This window comes from Mustelus asterias, unplaced genomic scaffold (assembly GCF_964213995.1).
Source record: "Mustelus asterias unplaced genomic scaffold, sMusAst1.hap1.1 HAP1_SCAFFOLD_3179, whole genome shotgun sequence".
Classification (NCBI taxonomy): Eukaryota; Metazoa; Chordata; class Chondrichthyes; order Carcharhiniformes; family Triakidae; genus Mustelus; species Mustelus asterias.
In genome coordinates this window covers 6,107-24,548 of record NW_027593124.1, presented here as the reverse complement: position 1 = coordinate 24,548, position 18,442 = coordinate 6,107, and the positions used below count along the sequence as shown (strand labels likewise).

The following is an 18,442-nucleotide window of genomic DNA, read 5'->3' as shown; positions in this document are numbered from 1 at the left end:
GCCCCACGAGGGAGGCACGGGCCCCGCGAGGGAGCACAGGCCCCACGAGGGAGGCACGGGCCCTCACACCAGTTCCTGCTGCCTCGATGGGGCGGACGTGTCTCCAATTTGAAAGGGATTCTGACGGGACCTGTTGCAACCCGGCGGGTGGGAGCGGTTGGTGCGGTTGTGAGCCGAACGGTGACATGTCACTCACTGTAACTCTCCCTCTTTTTCTCCTGGTTCCCCCCCCCCCTCCCGTCGCAGTTCCGAACAACTGCACAATCAACATCAACAACGCGACACCACCCAGGCTGACCGAGAGAGGTAACACCCTTACTGGGCTGGGGCTTATCTGTTTTCGGGTAAAGAGAAGTGTGGCCTTTGCAAATGAGCCGCGCTGAGGCCTTGCACAGCTCTGTGAACACCAGGCCTCACTGCCGTCTGGGGATAATTCCCCTCTGTCTCTGACTCTCGAAGTAATCAAGGCCACAGGCCTCACTGGGGTTGTGTAGGCCTCAGTGGAGTGAGGCCCCTTTGACTAGATTCCAGGAGCTCCAACTGGGCTAGGTGGCTAAATTGTCCCTTAGTGTCCAAAGATGTGTAGGTTAGGGTGGATTGGCCGTGCTAAATTGTCCCTTAGTGTCCAAAGATGTGCAGGTTAGGGTGGATTGGCCGTGCTAAATTGTCCCTTAGTGTCCAAAGATGTGCAGGTTACATGGATTGGCCATGCTAAATTGTCCCTTAGTGTCCCAAAGATGTGTAGGTTAGGGTGGATTGGCCGTGCTAAATTGCCCCTTAGTGTCCCAAAGATGTGTAGGTTAGGGTGGATTGGCCGTGCTAAATTGCCCCTTAGTGTCCAACGATGTGCAGGTTAGGGTGGATTGGCCATGCTAAATTGTCCCTTAGTGTCCAAAGATGTGTAGGTTAGGGTGGATTGGCCATGCTAAATTGTCCCTTAGTGTCCAAAGATGTGTAGGTTAGGGTGGATTGGCCATGCTAAATTGTCCCTTAGTGTCCCAAAGATGTGTAGGTTAGGGTGGATTGGCCATGCTAAATTGTCCCTTAGTGTCCAAAGATGTGTAGGTTAGGGTGGATTGGCCATGCTAAATTGTCCCTTAGTGTCCCAAAGATGTGTAGGTTAGGGTGGATTGGCCATGCTAAATTGTCCCTTAGTGTCCAAAGATGTGCAGGTTAGGGTGGATTGGCCATGCTAAATTGTCCCTTAGTGTCCAAAGATGTGCAGGTTACATGGATTGGCCATGCTAAATTGTCCCTTAGTGTCCCAAAGATGTGTAGGTTAGGGTGGATTGGCCGTGCTAAATTGCCCCTTAGTGTCCAACGATGTGCAGGTTAGGGTGGATTGGCCATGCTAAATTGTCCCTTAGTGTCCAAAGATGTGCAGGTTACATGGATTGGCCATGCTAAATTGTCCCTTAGTGTCCCAAAGATGTGTAGGTTAGGGTGGATTGGCCATGCTAAATTGCCCCTTAGTGTCCCAAAGATGTGTAGGTTAGGGTGGATTGGCCGTGCTAAATTGCCCCTTAGTGTCCCAAAGATGTGTAGGTTAGGGTGGATTGGCCATGCTAAATTGCCCCTTAGTGTCCCAAAGATGTGTAGGTTAGGGTGGATTGGCCGTGCTAAATTGCCCCTTAGTGTCCAACGATGTGCAGGTTAGGGTGGATTGGCCATGCTAAATTGTCCCTTAGTGTCCAAAGATGTGCAGGTTACATGGATTGGCCGTGCTAAATTGCCCCTTAGTGTCCAACGATGTGCATGTTAGGGTGGATTGGCCATGCTAAATTGTCCCTTAGTGTCCCAAAGATGTGTAGGTTAGGGTGGATTGGCCATGCTAAATTGTCCCTTAGTGTCCAAAGATGTGTAGGTTAGGGTGGATTGGCCATGCTAAATTGTCCCTTAGTGTCCCAAAGATGTGTAGGTTAGGGTGGATTGGCCATGCTAAATTGTCCCTTAGTGTCCAAAGATGTGCAGGTTAGGGTGGATTGGCCATGCTAAATTGTCCCTTGGTGTCCCAAAGATGTGTAGGTTAGGGTGGATTGGCCATGCTAAATTGCCCCTTAGTGTCCCAAAGATGTGTAGGTTAGGGTGGATTGGCCGTGCTAAATTGCCCCTTAGTGTCCAAAGATGTGCAGGTTAGGGTGGATTGGCCATGCTAAATTGTCCCTTAGTGTCCAAAGATGTGCAGGTTAGGTGGATTGGCCGTGCTAAATTGTCCCTTAGTGTCCAAAGATGTGCAGGTTAGGGTGGATTGGCTGTGCTAAATTGTCCCTTAGCAGCCAAAGATGTGCAGGTTAGGGTGGATTGGCTATGTTAAATTGTCCCTTAGTGTCCAAAGATGTGCAGGTTAGGTGGATTGGCCGTGCTAAATTGTCCCTTAGTGTCCAAAGATGTGTAGGTTAGGGTGGATTGGCCATGCTAAATTGTCCCTTAGTGTCCAAAGATGTGCAGGTTAGGTGGATTGGCCATGCTAAATTGTCCCTTAGTGTCCAAAGATGTGTAGGTTAGGGTGGATTGGCCATGCTAAATTGTCCCTTAGTGTCCAAAGATGTGTAGGTTAGGGTGGATTGGCCATGCTAAATTGTCCCTTAGTGTCCCAAAGATGTGTAGGTTAGGGTGGATTGGCCGTACTAAATTGCCCCTTAGTGTCCCAAAGATGTGTAGGTTAGGGTGGATTGGCCATGCTAAATTGTCCCTTAGTGTCCCAAAGATGTGTAGGTTAGGGTGGATTGGCCATGCTAAATTGTCCCTTAGTGTCCAAAGATGTGCAGGTTACATGGATTGGCCATGCTAAATTGTCCCTTAGTGTCCCAAAGATGTGTAGGTAAGGGTGGATTGGCCGTGCTAAATTGCCCCTTAGTGTCCCAAAGATGTGTAGGTTAGGGTGGATTGGCCGTGCTAAATTGCCCCTTAGTGTCCAAAGATGTGCAGGTTAGGGTGGATTGGCCATGCTAAATTGTCCCTTAGTGTCCAAAGATGTGCAGGTTACATGGATTGGCCATGCTAAATTGTCCCTTAGTGTCCAAAGATGTGCAGGTTAGGGTGGATTGGCTGTGCTAAATTGTCCCTTAGCAGCCAAAGATGTGCAGGTTAGGGTGGATTGGCTATGCTAAATTGTCCCTTAGTGTCCAAAGATGTGCAGGTTAGGTGGATTGGCCGTGCTAAATTGTCCCTTAGTGTCCAAAGATGTGTAGGTTAGGGTGGATTGGCCATGCTAAATTGTCCCTTAGTGTCCAAAGATGTGCAGGTTAGGTGGATTGGCCATGCTAAATTGTCCCTTAGTGTCCAAAGATGTGTAGGTTAGGGTGGATTGGCCATGCTAAATTGTCCCTTAGTGTCCAAAGATGTGCAGGTTAGGTGGATTGGCCGTGCTAAATTGTCCCTTAGTGTCCAAAGATGTGCAGGTTAGGGTGGATTGGCTGTGCTAAATTGTCCCTTAGCATCCAAAGATGTGCAGGTTAGGGTGGATTGGCTATGCTAAATTGTCCCTTAGTGTCCAAATATGTGCAGGTTAGGGTGGATTGGCTGTGCTAAATTGTCCCTTAGCATCCAAAGATGTGCAGGTTAGGGTGGATTGGCTATGCTAAATTGTCCCTTAGTGTCCAAAGATGTGTAGGTTAGGGTGGATTGGCCGTGCTAAATTGTCCCTTAGTGTCCAAAGATGTGCAGGTTAGGGTGGATTGGCCATGCTAAATTGCCCCTTAGTGTCCAAAGATGTGCAGGTTCGGGTGGATTGGCCGTGCTAAATCGTCCCTTAGTGTCCAAAGATGTGCAGGTTAGGGTGGATTGGCTGTGCTAAATTGTCCCTTAGCATCCAAAGATGTGCAGGTTAGGGTGGATTGGCCATGCTAAATTGTCCCTTAGTGTCCAAAGATGTACAGGTTAGGGTGGATTGGCCATGCTAAATTGTCCCTTAGTGTCCAAAGATGTGTAGGTTAGGTGGATTGGCCGTGCTAAATTGTCCCTTAGTGTCCAAAGATGTGTAGGTTAGGTGGATTGGCCATGCTAAATTGTCCCTTAGTGTCCAAAGATGTGTAGGTTCGGGTGGATTGGCCGTGCTAAATTGTCCCTCAGTGTCCAAAGATGTGCAGGTTAGGGTGGATTGGCCGTGCTAAATCGTCCCTTAGTGTCCAAAGATGTGCAGGTTAGGGTGGATTGGCCGTGCTAAATTGTCCCTTAGTGTCCAAAGATGTGCAGGTTCGGGTGGATTGGCCGTGCTAAATTGTCCCTTAGTGTCCAAAGATGTGCAGGTTAGGGTGGATTGGCCATGCTAAATTGTCCCTTAGTGTCCAAAGATGTGCAGGTTAGGGTGGATTGGCCGTGCTAAATTGTCCCTTAGTGTCCAAAGATGTGCAGGTTAGGGTGGATTGGCCGTGCTAAATTGTCCCTTCGTGTCCAAAGATGTGCAGGTTCGGGTGGATTGGCCGTGCTAAATTGTCCCTTAGTGTCCAAAGATGTGCAGGTTAGGGTGGATTGGCCGTGCTAAATTGTCCCTTAGTGTCCAAAGATGTGCAGGTTAGGGGGATTGGCCATGCTAAATTGTCCCTTAGTGTCCAAAGATGTGCAGTTTAGGGTGGATTGGCCGTGCTAAATTGTCCCTTAGTGTCCAAAGATGTGCAGGTTCGGGTGGATTGGCCGTGCTAAATTGTCCCTTAGTGTCCAAAGATGTGCAGGTTAGGGTGGATTGGCCATGCTAAATTGTCCCTTAGTGTCCAAAGATGTGCAGGTTAGGGTGGATTGGCCGTGCTAAATTGTCCCTTAGTGTCCAAAGATGTGCAGGTTAGGGTGGATTGGCCGTGCTAAATTGTCCCTTAGTGTCCAAAGATGTGCAGGTTCGGGTGGATTGGCCGTGCTAAATTGTCCCTTAGTGTCCAAAGATGTGCAGGTTAGGGTGGATTGGCCATGCTAAATTGTCCCTTAGTGTCCAAAGATGTGCAGGTTAGGGTGGATTGGCCATGCTAAATTGTCCCTTAGTGTCCAAAGATGTGCAGGTTAGGGTGGATTGGCTGTGCTAAATTGTCCCTTAGTGTCCAAAGATGTGTGGGTTAGGTGGATTGGCCATGCTAAATTGTCCCTTAGTGTCCAAAGATGTGCAGGTTAGGGTGGATTGGCCGTGCTAAATTGTCCCTTAGTGTCCAAAGATGTGCACGTTAGGGTGTATTGGCCATGCTAAATTGTCCCTTAGTGTCCAAAGATGTGCAGGTTAGGGTGGATTGGCCATGCTAAATTGTCCCTTCGTGTCCAAAGATGTGCAGGTTAGGGTGGATTGGCCATGCTAAATTGTCCCTTAGTGTCCAAAGATGTGCAGGTTAGGGTGGATTGGCCGTGCTAAATTGTCCCTTAGTGTCCAAAGATGTGCAGGTTAGGGTGGATTGGCCGTGCTAAATTGTCCCTTAGTGTCCAAAGATCATAGAATCATCATAGAAATCATCATAGAAACCCTACAGTGCAGAAGGAGGCCATTCGGCCCATCGAGTCTGCACCGACCACAATCCCACCCAGGCCCTACCCCCACATATATTTACCCGCTAATCCTTCTAACCTACGCATTTTAGGATTCTAAGGGGCAATTTTTAACCTGGCCAATCAACCTAACCCGCACATCTTTGGACTGTGGGAGGAAACCCACGCAGACACGAGGAGAATGTGCAAACTCCACACAGACAGTGACCCGAGCCTGGAATCGAACCCGGGACCCTGGAGCTGTGAAGCAGCAGTGCTAACCACTGCGCTACCGTGCCGCCCTAAAGATGTGCAGGTTAGGGTGGATTGGCCATGCTAAATTGTCCCTTAGTGTCCAAAGATGTGTCGGTTAGGGTGGATTGGCCATGCTATATTGTCCCTTAGTGTCCAAAGATGTGCAGGTTAGGGTGGATTGGCCATGCTAAATTGTCCCTTAGTGTCCAAAGATGTGCAGGTTAGGGTGGATTGGCCATGCTAAATTGCCCCTTAGTGTCCAAAGATGTGCAGGTTAGGGTGGATTGGCCGTGCTAAATTTGTGGGATTTCGGTGAGGGTGTCGGGGCCTGGGTAAGATGCTGTGTTGGAGAGTCGGTGCAAACTCAATGGGCCGAATGGCCTCCTTTCTGCGCTGCGGGGATTCTCTGAAGCTGCGATACAGGCACCACGAGGGGTCAGGTTGATCTTTCAGAATCTCGCAGGCAGTGTGATGGAGGCACACGCTCCCTGAGGGAGACGGGGGTGGTGGAGGGCGGGGGGGGGGAACCTGTACGTCCTGTTGGGGTCACTCAAGGCTGAAGGATACGATGTCTCTCTCTTTATCTCTCTCTCTCCAGCCATGAACAACTACACACTCAACATCAACAGGCCCTCAGTGCCGAGCCTGATGGAGAAAGGTAACACAGTTTCCTGGCCTGTGATATATTTCTTTTCCCTTCTGTTTCTCATTTGGATGAGAATATAGGAACAAAGGAACATAAGAAATAGGAGCAGGAGTGGGCCATCTAGCCCCTCGAGCCTGCCCCGCCATTCAATAAGATCATGGCTGATCTGACGTGGATCAGTACCACTTACCCGCCTGATCCCCATAACCCTTAATTCCCTTCCCGATCAGGAATCCATCCATCCGCGCTTTAAACATATTCAGCGAGGTAGCCTCCACCACCTCAGTGGGCAGAGAATTCCAGAGATTCACCACCCTCTGGGAGAAGAAGTTCCTCCTCAACTCTGTCTTAAACCGACCCCCCTTTATTTTGAGGCTGTGTCCTCTAGTTTTAACTTTCTTACTAAGTGGAAAGAATCTCTCCGCCTCCACCCTATCCAGCCCCCGCATTATCTTATAAGTCTCCATAAGATCCCCCCTCATCCTTCTAAACTCCAACGAGTACAAACCCAATCTCCTCAGCCTCTCCTCATAATCCAAACCCCTCATCTCCGGTATCAACCTGGTGAACCTTCTCTGCACTCCCTCCAATGCCAATATATCCTTCCTCATATAAGGGGACCAATACTGCACACAGTATTCCAGCTGCGGCCTCACCAATGCCCTGTACAGGTGCATCAAGACATCCCTGCTTTTATATTCTATCCCCCTCGCATGGTTAGTAAGTTTGCAGATGACACCAAGATTGGTGGCATAGCGGACAGTGAAGAAGGTTATCTCCAATTGCAATGGGATCTTGATCAATTGGGCCAGTGGGCTGATGAATGGCAGATGGTATTTAATTTAGACAAATGCGAGGTGATGCATTTTGGTAGATTGAACCAGGGCAGGACTTACTCAGTTAATGGTAGGGTGTTGGGGAAAGTTACAGAACAAAGAGATCGAGGGGCACAGGTTCATAGCTCCTTGAAAGTGGAGTCACAGGTGGACAGAGTGGTGAAGAAGGCATTCAGCACGCTTGGTTTCATTGGTCAGAACATTGAATACAGGAGTTGGGACGTCTTGTTGAAGTTGTACAAGACATTGGTAAGGCCACACTTGGAATACTGTGTACAGTTCTGGTCACCCTATTATAGAAAGGATATTATTAAACTAGAAAGAGTGCAGAAAAGATTTACTAGGATGCTAGGATACTCCCCACTTGGAGTACTGTGCTCAGTTCTGTTCGCCTCACTATAGGAAGGATGTGGAAAAGATTGAGAGGGTGCAGAGGAGATTTACAAGGATGTTGCCTGGATTGAGTGGCATGCCTTATGAGGATAGGCTGAGGGAGCTCGGAATTTTCTCCTTGGAGAGAGGAAGGATGAGAAGAGACCTAATAGAGGTGTATAAGATGTTGAGAGGCATAGATTGGGTGGACTCTCAGAGGCTTTTTCCCAGGGTGGAAACGTCTGCTACGAGAGGACACAGGTTTAGGGTGCTGGGGGGTAGGTACAGGGGAGATGTCAGGGGTAAGTTTTTCACACAGAGGGTGGTGGGCGAGTGGAATCGGCTGCCGTCAGTGGTGGTGGAGGCGAACTCAATAGGGTCTTTTAAGAGACTCCTGGATGAGTACATGGAGCGTAATAGGATGGAGGGTTATAGGTAGGTCTAGAAGATAGGGATGTGTTCAGCACAACTTGTGGGCCAAAGGGCCTGTTTGTGCTGTAGTTTTTCTATGTTCTACCGGGACTTGATGGTTTGAGTTATAAGGAGAGGCTGGATAGACTGGGACTTTTTTCCCTGGAGCGTAGGAGGCTGAGGGGTGACCTTATAGAGGTCTATAAAATAATGAGGGGCACAGATCAGCTAGATAGTCAATATCTTTTCCCAAAGGTAGGGGAGTCTAAAACTAGAGGGCATAGGTTTAAGGTGAGAGGGGAGAGATACAAAAGTGTCCAGAGGGGCAATTCTTTCACACAGAGGGTGGTGAGTGTCTGGAACGAGCTGCCAGAGGCAGTAGTAGAGGCGGGTCCAATTTTGTCTTTTAAAAAGCATTTAGACAGTTACATGGGTACGATGGGTATAGAGGGATATGGGCCAAACGCGGGCAATTGGGACTAGCTTCGGGCTTTTAAAAAAAAGGGCTGCATGGACAAGTTGGGCCGAAGGGCCTGTTTCCATGCTGTAAACCTCTATGACTCTATGTGATGCGGAGATGCTGGACTGGTGTGGGCACAGTAAGAAGTCTCTCAACACCAGGTTAATGTCCAACAGGTTTATTTGGTAGCACAAGCCACTAGCTTTCAGAGCGCTGCTCCTTCACCAGGGGAGTGGAGAGGTAGGTTTCACAAACAGGGAATATAAAGACACAAACTCAATTGCAAGATCATTTTTTGAATGCGAGGCATGGTACATTGGGGAGACCTTGCAGACGCTACGACAACGGATGATTGGACACCCGACGGGGAACACTTCAGCAGTCAGGGGCATTCAGCCTCTGATCTTCGGGTAAGCGTTCTCCAAGGCGGCCTTCACGACAACGCAGAGTCGCTGAGCAGAGACTGATAGTCAAGTTCCACACACGTGAGGACGGCCTCAACCGGGATCTTGGGTTCATGTCACACTATCTGTAACCCCCACGACTTGCCTGGACTTGCAAAATCTCACTAACTGTCCTGGCTGGAGACAATACACATCTCTTTAACCTGTGCTTAACCCTCTCTCCACTCACATTGTCTGTACCTTTAAGACTTGATTACCTGTAAAGACTCGCATTCCGACCATTATCTTGTAATTGAGTTTGTGTCTATATATGCCCTGGTTGTGAACCCAACTCCCCACTCACCTGATGAAGGAGCAACGCTCCGAAAGCTCGTGCTACCAAATAAACCTGTTGGACTTACTGTGAGACTACTTACTGTGCCCACCCCAGTCCAACGCCAGCAACTCCACATCATGACTAGAATACAAGAGCAGGGATGGACTTCTGAGGCTGTATAAGGCTCTGGTCAGACCCCATTTGGAGTATTGTGAGCAGTTCTGGGCCCCGTATCTAAGGAAGGATGTTTCTGTCCCTTGGAAAGGGTCCAGAGGAGGTTCACAAGAATGATCCTTGGAATGAAGAACTTGTCGTATGAGGAACGGTTGAGGACTCTGGGTCTGTACTCGTTGGGAGTTTAGAAGGATGAGGGGAGATCTTATTGAAACTTGCAGGATACTCCGAGGCCTGGATAGAGTGGACGTGGAGAGGATGTTTCCACGTGTGGGAAAAACTAGAACCAGAGGGAACAACCTCAGGCTGAAGGGACGATCCTTTAAAACAGAGATGAGGAGGAATTTCTTCAGCCAGAGAGTGGGGAATGTGTGGAACTCTTTGCCGCAGAAGGCTGTGGAGGCCGGGTCATTGAGTGTCTTTAAGACAGAGATAGATAGGTTCTTGATTAATAAGGGGATCAGGGGTTATGGGGAAAAGGCAGGAGAATGGGGATGGGAAAAATATCAGCCAGGATCGAATGGCGGAGCAGACTCGATGGGCCGAGTGGCCTCATTCTACTCCTGTGTCTTAGGGTCTAAGACTCGCACTCTGACCATTACCTTGCGATTGTGTCTTTGCCTCTATATGCCTTGCTTGTGAAACCTACCTCTCCACTCACCTGATGAAGGAGCAACGCTCCGAAAGCTCATGATTCTTAATAAACCTGTTGGACTTTAACCTGGTGTTGTGAGACTTCTTACTCTGGCCTCCCTCTGGCCCTGGGAGTGTCTGGTCTCACTGGGGTGCTGCGGGCCTCATTACAGTTGGTCACTTGACCAGAGCACTGGAGCTCCCCCCTTTGGGCTGGGGCAGCTTTGACGAGAGGCCTGCCATGTTGTCTTCGCCGCATGAGGCCCCATCATGGCAGCACAAGCCAGCAAGGGTCTCGGAAGCCCCGTCAGGGTCACTCCGATCCACTCAGGGTCAGACAGGTCCTGTCTGAATCACGCAAGCCCCGCTGCAGGTCACGCAGGATGCAAGGCGATGTACCCGTGGTATTATCGCTGGACTATTAATCCAGAAACTCAGCTAATGTTCTGGGGACCCGGGTTCGAATCCCGTCATGGGCATAGAACAGTACAGCACAGAACAGGCCCTTCGGCCCACGATGTTGTGCCGAGCTTTATCTGAAACCAAGATCAAGCTATCCCACTCCCTATCATCCTGGTGTGCTCCATGTGCCTATCCAATAACCGCTTAAATGTTCCTAAAGTGTCTGACTCCACTATCACTGCAGGCAGTCCATTCCACACCCCAACCACTCTCTGCATAAAGAACCTACCTCTGATATCCTTCCTATATCTCCCACCACGAATCCTATAGTTATGCCCCTTTGTAATAGCTCCATCCACCCGAAGAAATAGTCTTTGAACGTTCACTCTATCTATCCCCTTCATCATTTTATAAACCTCTATTAAGTCTCCCCTCAGCCTCCTCCGCTCCAGAGAGAACAGCCCTAGCTCCCTCAACCTTTCCTCATAAGACCTACCCTCCAAACCAGGCAGCATCCTGGTAAATCTCCTCTGCACTCTTTCCAGCGCTTCCACATCCTTCTTACAGTGAGGTGACCAGAACTGCACACAATATTCCAAATGTGGTCTCACCAAGGTCCTGTACAGTTGCAGCATAACCCCACGGCTCTTAAACTCCAACCCCCTGTTAATAAAAGCTAACACACTATAGGCCTTCTTCACAGCTCTATCCACTTGAGTGGCAACCTTTAGAGATCTGTGGATATGGACCCCAAGATCTCTCTGTTCCTCCACAGTCTTCAGAACCCTACCTTTGACCCTGTAATCCACATTTAAATTAGTCCTACCAAAATGAATCACCTGACATTTATCAGGGTTAAACTCCATTTGCCATTTTTCAGCCCAGCTTTGCATCCTATCTATGTCTCTTTGCAGCCTACAACAGCCCTCCACCTCATCCACTACTCCACCAATCTTGGTGTCATCAGCAAATTTACTGATCCACCCTTCAGCCCCCTCCTCTAAGTCATCAATAAAAATCACAGATGGTGGAATTTGAATTCAATAAAACTAAAATATCTGGGATTAAGAATCTACTGATGACCATGAAACCATTGTCGATTGTGGGAAAAACCCATCTAGTTCACTAATCTCATAGAAACGTATCAAATTCCAATCGGGTTAGACAGGAACTACAAAAGGTCGTGAATGTAGCCCAATCCATCACACAAACCAGCCTCCCATCCATTGATTCTGTCTACACTTCCCGCTGCCTCGGCAAAGCAGCCAGCGTAATCAAGGACCCCACGCACCCCGGACATTCTCTCTTCCACCTTCTTCCGTCGGGGAAAAAGATACAAAAGTCTGAGGTCACGTACCAACCGACTCAAGAACAGCTTCTTCCCTGCTGCCGTCAGACGTTTGAATGGACCTACCTCACATTAAGTTGATCTTTCTCTACACCCTAGCTATGACTGTAACACTACATTCTGCACTCTCTCATTTCCTTCTCTATGAACGGTATGCTTTGTACAGCGCGCAAGAAACAATACTTTTCACTGTATGTTAATACATGTGACAATAATAAATCAAATCAAATCGAATCAGTGTAGATTCAGAAAGAGTGTTCCCAATGGTGGGGGTAGTCCAGAACTAGGGGGTCATAGTTTGAGGATAAGGGGGAAACCTTTTAGGACTGAGGTGAGGGGAAATGTCTTCACCCAGAGGGTGGTGAATGTGTGGAATTCACTCCCACAGAAAGTAGTTGAGGCCAAAACGTTGTGTGATTTCAAGAGTTTTTCGAGGAGGTTACCAGGAAAGTGGATGAAGGGAAGGCGGTGGATGTTGTCTACCTGGATTTCAGCAAGGCCTTTGACAAGGTCCCTCATGGGAGGTTAGTTAGGAAGGTTCAGTCGCTAGGTATACATGGGGAGATAGTAAATTGGATAAGACACTGACTCAATGGAAGAAGCCAGAGAGTGGTTGTGGAGGATTGCTTCTCTGAGTGGAGGCCTGTGACTAGTGGTGTGCCACAGGGATCGGTGTTGGGTCTATTGTTGTTTGTCATCTATATCAATGATCTGGATGATAATGTGGTAAATTGGATCAGCAAATTTGCTGATGATACAAAGATTGGAGGTGTAGTGGACAGTGAGGAAGGTTTTCAAAGCTTGCAGAGGGATTTGGACCAACTAGAAAAATGGGCTGAAAAATTGCAAATGGAATTTAACGCAGACACGTGTGAGATATTGCACTTTGGAAGGACAAACCAAAGTAGAACGTACAGGGTAAATGGTAGGACTCTGAAGAGTGCAGTTGAACAGAGGGATCTGGGAATACAGGTACAGAATTCCCTAAAAGTGACGTCACAGGTGGATAGGGTCGTAAAGAGTGCCTTTGGGACATTGGCCTTTATAAATCGGAGTATCGAGCATAAAAGTTGGAGTGTTATGGTAAGGTTATATAAGGCATTGGTGAGGCCGAATTTGGAGTATTGTGTACAGTTTTGGTCACCTAGTTACAGGAAGGATGTAAATAAGATTGAAAGAGTGCAGAGAAGGTTCACAAGGATGTTGCCGGGACTTGAGAAGCTGAGTTACAGAGAGAGATTGAATAGGTTGGGACTTTATTCCCTGGAGCGTAGAAGATTGAGGGGAGATTTGATAGAGGTGTATAAGATTTTGATGGGTATAGATAGAGTGAATGCAAGCAGGCTTTTTCCGCTGAGGCTAGGGGAGAAAAAAACCAGAGGGCATGGGTTAAGGGTGAAAGGAGAAAAGTTTAAAGGGAATATTAGGGGGGGTTTCTTCACGCAGAGAGTGATGGGAGTGTGGAATGAGCTGCCGGATAAAGTGGTAAATGCGGGGTCACTTTTAACATTTAAGAAAAACTTGGACGGGTTGATGGATGAGAGGGGTGTGGAGGGATATGGTCCAAGTGCAGGTCAGTGGGACTAGGCATAAAATGGTTCGGCACAGACAAGAAGGGCCAAAAGGCCTGTTTCTGAGTTGTCAGTTTCTATGGTTCTATGTTTCTAAGAAGAAATTAGATTTCGCTCTTGGGGCTAAAGGGATCGAGGGATATGGGGGGGAAGGGGGGGAATCAGGATATTGAATTGGATGATCAGCCTTGAAAATAATGAATGGCGGAGCAGGCTCGAAGGGCCGAATGGCCTCCTCCTTCTTCTAGTTTCGATGTCCTTTGATTTGATTTGATTTATTGTTGTCACATGTATTAACACACAGTGAAAAGTATTGTTTCTTGCGCACTATACAGACAAAGCATACCGTTCATAGAGAAGGAAAGGGGAGGGTGCAGAATGTAGTGTTACAGTCATAGCTAGGGTGTAGAGAAAGATCAACTTAATGCCAGGTAGGTCCATTCAAAAGTCTGACAGCAGCAGGGAAGAAGCTGTTCTTGAGTCGGTCGGTACGTGACCTCAGACTTTTGTATCTTTTTCCGACGGAAGAAGGTGGAAGAGAGAATGTCCGGGGTACGTGGGGGTCCTTAATTATGCCGGCTGCTTTTCCCCGAGGCAGCGGGAAGTGTAGACAGAGTCAATGAATGGGAGGCTGGTTTGCGTGATGGATTGGGCTACATTCACGACCCTTTTGTAGTTCCTTGCGGTCTTGGGCAGAGCAGGAGCCCAGACCAAGCTGTGATACAACCAGAAAGGATGATTTGGGGAAGGAAATCTGCCGCCCTTACCCCGGTCTGGCCTACCTGTGACTCCAGAGCAACACACAGCCATGTGGTTGACTCTCAACTGCCCTCCAAGGGGCAACTAGGGATGGGCAATAAATGCTGGACCCGGCCAGCGCCGACCGCATGTCCCACGGATAAATAACAAAAAAAGGTCGCAAAGGCCTAAGTGTTGAAGTTAAAAAAGGCTGAAGGACTGTGTGTGTCCCCCCCAGTGTAACTGTCCCTCTTTGCAGAACAAGTTACCCAATCAGTGCCACCAAGTCTGCCAGAGGAAGGTACGGGTTTCCCTCCCTCTTCGTGGCACAGACCTCGGGCTGGGGCGGGGCCATCTTGCCAGGCCTCCCTGATGCCCAGGGATTCGAGTTAGAAACCCTACAGTACAGAAAGAGCCCATTCGGCCCATCGAGTCTACACCGACCACAATCCCACCCAGGCCCCATCCCCACACATTTACCCTAGCTAGTCCCCATAAGGGGCAACTTAGCATGGCCAATCCACCCTAACCTGCACATCTTTGGACACTAAGGGACAATTTAGCACGGCCAATCCACCCTAACCTGCACATCTTTGGACACTAAGGGGCAATTTAGCACGGCCAATCCACCTAACCTACACATCTTTGGACACTAAGGGGCAATTTAGCACGGCCAATCCACCCTAACCTGCACATCTTTGGACACTAAGGGGCAATTTAGCATGGCCAATCCACCCTAACCTGCACATCTTTGGGACTGTGGGAAGAAACCGGAGCACCCGGAGGAAACCCACACAGACACGGGGGGAGTGTACAGACTCTGCACAGACAGTGACCCAAGCCGGGAATCGAACCCGGGTCCCTGGCGCTGTGAGGCAGCAGTGCCAACCCGCTGTGCCACCGTGCCACCATCTGTGCCCCTCCACCGCCTCCCCACCAGCTACTGGGGACGTGCGGACCTCGGACAAGTCAATGCCTAACCCACCCCCCGCTGCTCCTGTCGCCCCCATTGAGCAGAGTGTTGCCGCTGGGCCTACGATGTGGGCACTAGCCTCACAAAGGCTGGAGAGGGGATAGAACATAGAACAGTACAGCACAGAACAGGCCCTTCGGCCCACGATGTTGTGCCGAGCTTTATCTGAAACCAAGATCAAGCTATCCCACTCCCTATCATCCTGGTGTGCTCCATGTGCCTATCCAATAACCGCTTAAATGTTCCTAAAGTGTCTGACTCCACTATCACTGCAGGCAGTCCATTCCACACCCCAACCACTCTGCGTGAAGAACCTACCTCGGATATCCTTCCTATATCTCCCACCATGAACCCTATAGTTATGCCCCCTTGTAATAGCTCCATCCACCCGAGGAAATAGTCTTTGAACGTTCACTCTATCTATCCCCTTCATCATTTTATAAACCTCTATTAAGTCTCCCCTCAGCCTCCTCCGCTCCAGAGAGAACAGCCCTAGCTCCCTCAACCTTTCCTCATAAGACCTACCCTCCAAACCAGGCAGCATCCTGGTAAATCTCCTCTGCACTCTTTCCAGCGCTTCCACATCCTTCTTATAGTGAGGTGACCAGAACTGCACACAATATTCCAAATGTGGTCTCACCAAGGTCCTGTACAGTTGCAGCATAACCCCACGGCTCTTAAACTCCAACCCCCTGTTAATAAAAGCTAACACACTATAGGCCTTCTTCACAGCTCTATCCACTTGAGTGGCAACCTTTAGAGATCTGTGGATATGGACCCCAAGATCTCTCTGTTCCTCCACAGTCTTCAGAACCCTACCTTTGACCCTGTAATCCACATTTAAATTAGTCCTACCAAAATGAATCACCTGACATTTATCAGGGTTAAACTCCATTTGCCATTTTTCAGCCCAGCTTTGCATCCTATCTATGTCTCTTTGCAGCCTACAACAGCCCTCCACCTCATCCACTACTCCACCAATCTTGGTGTCATCAGCAAATTTACTGATCCACCCTTCAGCCCCCTCCTCCAAGTCATTAATAAAAATCACAAAGAGCAGAGGACCAAGCACTGATCCCTGCGGCACTCCGCTAGCAACCTGGCTCCAATCCGAAAATTTTCCATCGACCACCACCCTCTGTCTTCGATCAGACAGCCAGTTACCTATCCAATCGGCCAACTTCCCTCTATCCCACACCTCCTCACTTTCATCATAAGCCGACCATGGGGGACCTTATCAAACGCCTTACTAAAATCCATGTATATGACATCAACTGCCCTACCTTCATCAACACACCTAGTTACCTCCTCAAAAAATTCTATCAAATTCTTTTCGTCTAATATCTTTCTCTCTCCCCCCTCCCCCCAAACCTTCTCTCCTGGAACCAAGTCGTGAACAACTACACGATAAACGTCAACAGGACGTCACCAAGCCTGCCAGAGGAAGGTAAGACACTTCCCGTGGCCAAAGTTGGTTTCCGTCTGGAGTCGGACTGGAGTTGGGGAGGGGACAGTGATTTTTTGGGGGGTTTTTGGGGGTTGGGGGGGAGGGGGGTGTGCCCTCCGCAAGGGGCCAGGACCTGGGCCTGACCAGGCCCCGCCCTGCACACGGCCAGATCTCGGTGGAATCGATGATGGCGCAGCCCAAATACGACGGGTGAATTCTTTCCACAATGGTTGAGGCCAAAACGTGGTGTGATTTCCAAGAAGAAATTAGGTATAGCTCTTGGGGGCTAAAGGGATCGAGGGATATGGGGGAGGGAAGAGGGGGGAATCAGGATATTGAATACAGGAGTTGGGACGTCTTGTTGAAGTTGTACAAGACATTGGTAAGGCCACACTTGGAATACTGTGCACAGTTCTGGTCACCCTATTATAGAAAGGATATTATTAAACTAGAAAGAGTGCCGAAAGGATTTACTAGGATGCTACCAGGCCTTGATGGTTTGAGTTATAAGGAGAGACTGGATAGACTGGGACTTTTTTCTCTGGAGCGTAGGAGGCTGAGGGGCGATCTTATAGAGGTCTATAAAATAATGAGGGGCACAGATCAGCTAGATAGTCAATATCTTTTCCCAAAGGTAGGGGAGTCTAAAACTAGAGGGCACAGGTTTAAGGTGAGAGGGGAGAGATACAAAAGTGTCCAGAGGGGCAATTTGTTTCACACAGAGGGTGGTGAGTGTCTGGAACAAGCTGCCAGAGGTAGTAGTAGAGGCGGGTACAATTTTGTCTTTTAAAAAGCATTTGGACAGTTACATGGGTACGATGGGTATAGAGGGATATGGGCCAAACGCGGGCAATTGGGATTAGCTTTGGGGTTTAAAAAAAGGGGGTGGCATGGACAAGTTGGGCCGAAGGGCCTGTTTCTATGCTGTAAACCTCTATGACTCTGTGATATTGAATTTGATGATCAGCCGTGAATTCATAATGAATGGTGGAGCATGCTCGAAGGGCCGAATGGCCTCTTCCTGCTTCTAGTTTCTATGGCTATAGACGGACTGGGAGGAGCCGTACAAGGCCATTCAGCCCCTCGAGCCTACCCCGCCATTCGATAAGATCGTGACTTGATCTGATTGTAAACCAAACCCCCCCCAAGTTCTGAATCCCCCCACAAGGGGAGACATCCTCTCCACATCCACCCTGCCGGGAAGATGCGGCTCCGACAACACTCGAGAGGCTCGACACCGTCTAGGACAAAGCAGCCCCGCTCTGATGGGCGCCCCGTCCACACACATTCGCTCCCTCCACCACCCACGCACCGTGGCAGCAGTGTGTGTGTACCGTCTATAGCCATAGACTCGCAGCGACTCGCCGAGGCTCCTTCGACAGCACCTTCCAAACCCGCCACCGTCTAGAAGGACGAGGGGGGCAGCAGACACATGGGGAACACCACCCCCTGCAAGGTCCCCCCCCCCCCTCCAAACCACGCCCACCCTCCCGACTTGGGAATATATCGGCCGCTCCTTCACTGCGGCTGGGGTCCCAGTCCTGGAACTCCCTCCCTAACGGCACTGAGGGTGTTCCCCACACCACAGGGGAACCGCAGCGGGTTCAAGAAGGGGCAGCTTCACCCAGCACCTTCTCCAGGGGCAATTAGGAAAGGGCAATAATTTAATGTTTAGATCCGATTGTGTGTCACAGTGTTGAGAGTCTGGGGAGGGAGTTGTCGGGGGGGGGGGGGGGGGGGGGGCGGGGGGGCGTTGCGGGTGTAGTCACAAAGAACAATACAGCACAGGAACAGACCCTTCGGCCCTCCAATCCCGCGCCGCTCCCTGGTCCAAACTAGACCATTCTTTTGTATCCCTCCATTCCCACTCCGTTCATGTGGCTATCTAGATAAGTCTTAAACGTTCCCAGTGTGTCCGCCTCCTCCACCTTGCCCGGCAGCGCATTCCAGGCCCCCACCACCCTCTGTGTAAAATATGTCCGTCTGATATCTGTGTTAAACCTCCCCCCCTTCACCT

At 49.4% G+C, this 18,442-nt stretch overlaps 1 protein-coding gene across 1 annotated transcript in view; it reads left to right on the top strand.

Moving 5' to 3' along the window:
* LOC144490334 (uncharacterized) overlaps positions 1 to 16,476 on the top strand; it is a gene marked incomplete at both ends in the record, with an annotated part of 29,236 nt that extends 12,760 nt beyond the window's left edge. Inside the window, 3 exons of the mRNA XM_078208105.1 lie at positions 247 to 306; positions 6,293 to 6,352; positions 16,369 to 16,476. Coding sequence (XP_078064231.1) covers positions 247 to 306; positions 6,293 to 6,352; positions 16,369 to 16,476 — 228 coding nt within the window. The remainder of the gene's footprint in view (positions 1 to 246; positions 307 to 6,292; positions 6,353 to 16,368) is intronic.
* Between the last annotated feature and the right edge of the window lie 1,966 nt (positions 16,477 to 18,442).